The sequence below is a fragment of the Coenobita brevimanus genome, chromosome 63 (genome assembly GCF_032717465.1).
Source record: "Coenobita brevimanus isolate Jiangsu-jjx chromosome 63, ASM3271746v2, whole genome shotgun sequence".
In the NCBI taxonomy this organism is placed as follows: Eukaryota; Metazoa; Arthropoda; class Malacostraca; order Decapoda; family Coenobitidae; genus Coenobita; species Coenobita brevimanus.
The window spans coordinates 2,497,501-2,505,000 of record NC_137016.1 but is presented as its reverse complement, the minus strand read 5'-3'; the positions used below and the strand labels follow the sequence as shown (position 1 = coordinate 2,505,000).

Genomic DNA, 7,500 nt, shown 5'->3' with positions numbered 1-7,500 from the left:
CTTATTTTGTTACAGATGAGACGGATAGAAAAGTTATTTGCATCGCTTGCTTACACTACTTCAGAGATGTAGCAGTAGCGGTGTAGTAGTAGAAGTAATAATAATAGTAGTAGTAGTAGTAGTAGTAGTAGTAGTAGCAGTAGTAGTAGCAGTAGCAGTAGTAGTAGTAGTAGTAGTAGTAGCAGCAGTAGTAGTAGTAGTAGTAGTAGTAGTAGTAGGAGTAGTAGTAGTTTTATCTAATTAGCATTTTTCTTACTTCTTGTGTCGTAGTTATGACGATTATCTTTAAAGTCCTTTACTCTTCCTTATCATTTTCCGTCATCATTGTTATGTGTTGTGACTAAACCTGCTGTTTCGAAGTTCCTTTGCTGTTTTTCTCCATCAAAGTGCATTCATATTGCTGATTATTGCTCTAGCTTTTACTGCTGCCGTTGCATCTAAGAACTTCATCTTTCTGCCATCGTAAAAACATAAGGAAAACACAAAATTACGGGCCAAAAATGCATCATAAATAAAAGTTTCTCTGCCTTCCGTTCTAGGATGTGTGCTGTGAGGAGGGCAGGAGAGAGGTGGGGGAGGCAGTGGTGTGGTTCAGTAGGCAACAGGACCTTAGTCGTGCTCAAACCTCCGCACAGAGAACTGGTTGGAACAAAGGTCTTACAACGCGTCGGAGTAACATCTAGACTTCCCTGCTGTATCCTCGCGCTGACTGCAGGTAACTATTTTTGGTTGACTTTTCCGTTGTTGCTTTTTTGCAGAAACAGGTCTCGTCTCTCAGGCTGCACAGATATATTTGGTAAACTCTGTCATTACTTTTTTCTCGTTGAATCGCCTTTTACCCATCACGCTGTCCTCGCTAATTTTGCGTAACTATTTCCGCCAGCAAGTTCGCTGTTACTGATACTGGCAGGGGGCGAATAAAATTGAACTCTAGTTCGAAATAAAATGCTTGTTTTTATTATGCTGATTAATATTTATCTATAATATTAATCCTTTCCATATATCTATCTATGGACACCTTCATCGGGTAAGGAGTGGCCACAAACAAATCATCTCCATGTTGCCCGTCACTCTATACAGGGAAATATTTTTCATGGGTTCTGTCTCTGCGACATCTACCTTCTTTATCTCTTGTCCATTTCGCTACTGACTAAATTCAGGTAACAGGCTAGACTAACACTTGTTACTTCATTCCGGAGCACCTCTTTTCCAACTGACTGTACAAGTAACAATTTTGCCCATCCAGTTATACGATGGAGAGTTGTCGGCAACCAGATCATTTCTAATCTACTCCCTCTGTACCCGCTTCTGGCCAAGTTACACCTCATTCACCTCATTACAGTGGCTAAAATGAATGTGACACTTATTAGCGTTTCGTTTTTTTTTTTTCGTACGGTAACGTTATTTAGGATTTAGTCTTGCTACCTCGCATCGATCTTAATAGTCACAAAAAGGCCTCTGATTGCCGAGATTTAATATAACGGCTATTGACCCATTTATTACGATGCCATAATTTGCCTTACAGTCTGAGGATATTATTGAGCATTAGAGAGGCACCTTGTACTAAAGAAGTTAAAAATATTACCTTCTTCAGTACGAGACGTCTCTAATAGGCCAGCTAAATCATCTGCCAATAGTGGGAGTAAAATATCAACATTCATCATTTTACTGCACTTTTTCTGCATTTCATGATTTTTTGTAAGGTTTTGTGGTTCAGTTCAAGATTTTACACTCTTCCTTGGACGATGCTTATGGAACTGCAAATTTGTTCAATAATTATATGTTAGGCTAATACACAATGGAGCTAAATGTTTATTGTTTGAAAAGAGGGGTATCTGTGTGCTTGGGGAAGAGAGAGAGAGAGAGGGAGAGAGACGGGGAGGTGCTGATGAAAACCAGACTGTAGTTTAAAAACGTAGACAAGGGAATAATATTAAAAGGCAATATAGTAAAAGGAGAGAAACGGAGAAGAAAAAGGAGAAAGGAAGAGAAAGCGTGGAGAGATATAAAAGAAATGAGAGACTAATATAAAGAGCTGTGGAAGAAGTAAGTCATGGGAGAGAGAGAGAGAGAGAGAGAGAGAGAGAGAGCACCCCACGGTCACTGTCAAGGTAGGTAACGGGTCAAAACTGGTTGCGTTCTCTCTCTCTCTCTCTCTCTCTCTCTCTCTCTCTCTCTCTCTCTCTCTCTCTCTCTCTCTCTCTCTCTCTCTCTCTCTCTCTCTCTCTCTCTCTCTCTCTCTCTCTCTCTCTCTCTCTCTCTTGTAGTTGTTATTGCAGTATTTATCTTATGTGTCTTAACTGTCATCATCCAGTCTACTAACTCATCAGGAGAGTAGGGTCCTGGGGCTAGGCTACCCACGCCAGACATTCAAGGCAAGCATAACCAGTCACCCTTCCCTGAGTGGCATTATATGAGCAATAAATTCTAACCCACTCACGTACGTCAACCCTTCTGGGCCACATCCATTTGTAGCACCGTAACCCACTAGACCACCCGCGTCCTCTTGGATTTATTTTTACCATCCAGCGTAGTAGGTGGCTTGATGAGATAAAAGAAGTAACTTGGTTTGTCAGTGGGGAGTCGGTTAAAGGTAGCGCTATATCAGATGAGTGGATGGTGGCAGCTCCATCTCCCTTCCTTGTTCTTTAATTTTCTTCAGTTTTCCCATATGTTATTCCTCCATACCATTTTTCTCTCTTCCCATCCTCTTACCCTTCTCTCTTCCTAACTTCCCTACTTCTTTTCAACCTTTTTCCCTTCAGTCCATCTTTCCCGCTTTCTTCATTCGTTTTCAAGCAGTTTCTCTCATGTCAATGTGGTAGGTGGGGGCGCGCATCATCCACTCACCCGATGTAGTGCTGCACTCGAGTGATTGCCCTTTCCTCTTTTCCTTTCTTCTTTCCTTCCTTCCTCTTCTGACTTTCATTCCTTCATTCTTTCCTCTTCCTTCTGTCAACGGGTGACTCTTCACTAAGTGACGAGCCAGATGGTTTCTTGTACATCAGGAAACCATATACTACGCTGGGTGGTAACCATATAACCAGATTATGGCGCCTGGTGATTTAGTGGGTATTTAAGGCGCTCCAGTCGGATTGAGCCTGTGGAGGTTTATATCCAAGGAATGGTTGGTGTTTATTGCTCACGTAATGCCACTCAGGGATGACTGAGGCTGGTCACTTTCGTCTTAAATGTTAAGACCAACTTGCCTATCCCCTGGCTGCTACTCTTCTCATGGAGCAACACAGGATTAGATGATGATGATGATGATGATTCTCTTATGTTATTTCTCAAAACGTTTTTATTTTATTCCCCTTCTCGTTTTTCTTTCCATTCTTATTCGATCAATTATTTTTACATTAAGCTTCCTGCCTCCCTTCCTCATTTCTCTCATTCCTCCCTTATCTTCTTATTTAATTCATTTCTTTATCCACCACTTTGAAGTATGCTATTCTCCAGCCTTTCTTCTCCATTATATTCTCTAATAGCATTCCTCTCCACCTCCTTCCTTCCTTCCTTCTTTTCTTGCTTTCCTTCTTTCTTTTCTCCTTTCCTTTCTTCCGTTTTTCTTTCTTTCCATTTGTTTGTTCTTCATCATTTTCCCTCTTATTATTCTCCTCTCTCTCTCTCTCTCTCTCTCTCTCTCTCTCTCTCTCTCTCTCTCTCTCTCTCTCTCTCTCTCTCTCTCTCTCTCTCTCTCTCTCTCTCTCTCTCTCTCTCGTATTAATTGCCTTTAATAATTTCTTCATTCTTCTTTATATTCCTGTTTGTCTTCCAACACTCTGTTTTACCTTTCCCTCTTTTCCTTTCTTTTTTTCTCTACTTTTCTTAATCTGCTATTTCTATTTTAAACCCGTCTTATTAATCTTTCTTCTTAATCCACGTTACTTATTTCTCAATTCTTTTTATATTCCTCTTTATCTCTCTTTGTTCCCACGTCTTTGTTACCCCGCTTATATTCCCTCTTTCTCTTCCTTGTTAATCGTCTGTGTTTATCCGTATTTGCTCTCTTCCTTCGTCTTTATTTATCTCTCTTTCTCTCCTCCTTTTTCCTCTTCCTCTCTTGGCATCAGACATGAAGACTAAAAGATTCTCAAAATGGCACTTTTCACCCTTAATGACGACGCCCATGCAGTCCGCAATTTTTGGGGATATTTTTCATATACTCGAAACCGGAGAAGTAGGGCAAACAATTTCTAAATGCAAAAAAAATCATGTCTCATTATTGCAACAAGATTTTCACTTCGTCGAATTCCATTTTATCTGATTGCCAAGCGTCCCTCATCTTTTTTTTTTTTTTTTTTTTTTTTTTTTTGTAATGCTGGATATAGTGTCTAACATTGATTTCGTCGACGCTACTCTGCCTATCGTCTAAAAATGGCCCAATATGCTGTGCACATGTAAGTGTGTTAGAGAGAGAGAGAGAGAGAGAGAGAGAGACTTTTAACATCTTGTTCTCTTCCTTGTGTTTCCGCTTTTCTGATACTACTCTGTTTTCTTCCCTTCTGTTACAACCTCACTCGCAAAGCGAGTGTGTGTGTGTGTGTGTGTGTGTGTGTGTGTGTGTGTGTGTGTGTGTGTCATATCGAATCTTCTACTTTTTATATACTTATATTTCTTTCATTTTATTTAGACTTCAGAGCTTCCTTCCTCTTTGTTTAACAATTTTTCTATCCTGCTGCATTTATTTTTCCTTGCTGTTCATACTTGCTTCTTTTTTTGTTCCATGTTTTTCCATCTTCTTTGATCATTAATGTCTCCCTTTCTTGAGAACATTTTTTTTCCTTTCTTACATTTCCCTGTCCGTTACGGAGATCAATGAACTTTTAATTTTTTTGTCTTTTTACAGTTATGCTTTGTTTGTGTGCGTTTGTACGTTTTCTTATAACAAGTATATGTTTCTTCTATTAACCTTTTTTTTTTTTTTAATTCTTATCCACCTTCGCACTATTACTTTTTAACATCTTCACTTCCTTCATTTCTTCTGCTTAATATTATTCTGTCTACTTCTCGATACTGAATTCTTTTCTCTTTCCTTCTTCGTCCCTTAATCTTTCCCGTTTCATCTATCCCATCCTCTTCTTCTCTTCCCCTCATCTTTCTCCTCCCTCTTCTTTCTCACTCCGCCTTCCTCTCCTACATTTTACCCTCTTCCAATCTTCCTTCCCTTCTCTTTGTTATAATTTTCCTGCTCATCCTAATCCTGTTCCCTCTTATTCCCAACCTCTCTTCCCTCTTCTCATCTGCTCTTCCTTCTTTCCCTCATCTCTTTCCTCCTGTTAAGCTCACTCACCCTTCACCTCTTCCATCTCACCTTCCTCTTTCCTCTGCTCTTCTTTGTTCATTTTCCTGCCACTTTCATTCCGTCTCCGCGTAAGTGTGGACCAATATTGGCGTAACGGAAGTGGCCGCGTCTTGATCCTGCCCAGTGACTCCACACCTTTCGCAGCTACATCCACACCACGCCACACCTACGCCAGTTTATGCCACACTCGCAACACACTGTTCACATGTACAGTACTCTACGCCATACATCACCTGTAATATTCGATTCCACACCTGGATTACTCAAAATCACATCTGTCATCACTTCATTCCACACCTGCTACACTCCATACCTACAACACTTCCATGCCTACAACACTCCATACCTACAGCACTCCACAGCTGCAGCGCTCCACACATGCAACATTCCACACCTGCAATTATCCACACCTGCATTACTCCACATCTGCGATGCCCCACATATGCAACACTCCACACTGCAGCACTCCACACATGTAACACTCCACACTGCAGCACTCCACACCTACAACACTCCACACCTACAACACTCTACACTTACAACATTCCCCACCACAACTGTAACTTCACTGCTCTTCTTCACTCCTGCAACACTCCATTCCTCACCTGCTGTACCAAATCTGTAGCATTCCACAACACACTTGCATCATTTCACATCTACAGCACTCTACACCTGCGGCACTTATTCCAGAACTGCAGTATGCCATTCTATATATGGAGTCCTCTACTCCACACCTACTGTACTCTATTCCACAACTGCAACACTTACCTGCAGCACTCTAGGCAACAGCTCTGTTACACACCTGCGCAATTTTCTTCCACATCTGCAGCACCCTGTTTCACACTTACAGCAATCTATCCACACCTGCAGTACTCTGTCTTACACATGTAACACTCTATGCCACAATTACAGCACTCCATTACACACCTGCAGCCCTATTCCACACCTATTGCACTTTATTTCACACCTCTTCTTCATGTTACCTCACAGTGTACCTCTCCAGTCCACGTCTGTAGTTAGTCCACCTCCACGTATTCCACATCTCCAGTTGTTCTACATCCACACCTGAGTCACCCTTGAGACAGCATCATCACACCACATCAAACCTCTCACACCACACACCCCTCATTTTCAGTCGTATTTCACAACTCACACTGCCTGTACAGCTATTCAGCCTCACACCTCAACTCATTCATCTCTAATCATACTTCACCGAATACCTATCATTCCACCTAACATGCCTCCACCTCATTAGTCACACACATTTTCATAATATTTTCAGTGCTCATTACCGCACTTTTCATTTTTCATTTCGTCTCCTATGGTCAACATTTTACGAAATTTCCTCTTTAAAGTCTTTTTCAAAGTTTGAATTGTCTTAATCAACAAATATGGAAAAAAAATAAATAAAGAAGGAAACACGTTATAATTTATTAACTCAGTCATCAGCTGCCCTAAAATTATAATGTCATTGTCATTCTTACTCAGGCATTAGACACTCATTACTCCTCTGAAGTGATATCGACTGTTCTCGTTCATCTTCGTTCTCCATCTTTCAGTTTTCGTTTCCTCTTTTGTCCTTTCCAACTACATCCCCCAAATCGTTTTCATACCATTTCTTCCTGTTTTGTCTCGTCTTTGTCAATCGTACCTTCTCTCTTTAATCAGTCAACCTCTTCATCTCAGTATCTGTATTTTTTCTCCACACCACGTAGAAATTTCAAGCTCACTCGCTTTACTTAAACACATTGTGGCACGCGTGGAATAGTCTGGCTTAGTGGTGCCTTTACACTGTCTCTAAATTGTTTCAAAAGTTAATGAGATCTTGCTGAGCTAAGCTGTAAAATCAAACAAGCTGGAATTTCGCTCCACTAGTTCGGAACTCAAGACGAGTAATAGAACAATTGACCGGAACTGCACATCGCACTCTGATGCACACCGTCCTGGACCTTAGCCAGCATACTCTACACATCCTCTCACATCGGTAAACACCTACAGACGCTCCTCACTTCAAAAAAAAAGAAGAAGAAGAAGAAGGCCCCAACACTGACGGCATACGACGCAGGAAATGTCGGTCACTTCTACAGACAATGGAAGAAAATCATAACTAGATATTGAACGTTTTGCGTACTGCGATTTTCGGTATGTTGGTTTAAGTCTTGCATCCGAACAGTTTACTGCTTTGATATCAAGAG

The 7,500-nt window shown here is 40.9% G+C and overlaps 1 protein-coding gene across 1 annotated transcript in view; it reads left to right on the top strand.

The window, feature by feature from the left end:
* Nucleotides 1-7,236: 7,236 nt before the first annotated feature.
* The window catches only part of LOC145404272 (uncharacterized), a 29,038-nt gene continuing 28,774 nt past the window's right edge, over nt 7,237-7,500 (top strand). Inside the window, exon 1 of the mRNA XM_080275793.1 lies at nt 7,237-7,289. Within this exon, the coding sequence (XP_080131919.1) occupies nt 7,237-7,289 (53 nt within the window). The remainder of the gene's footprint in view (nt 7,290-7,500) is intronic.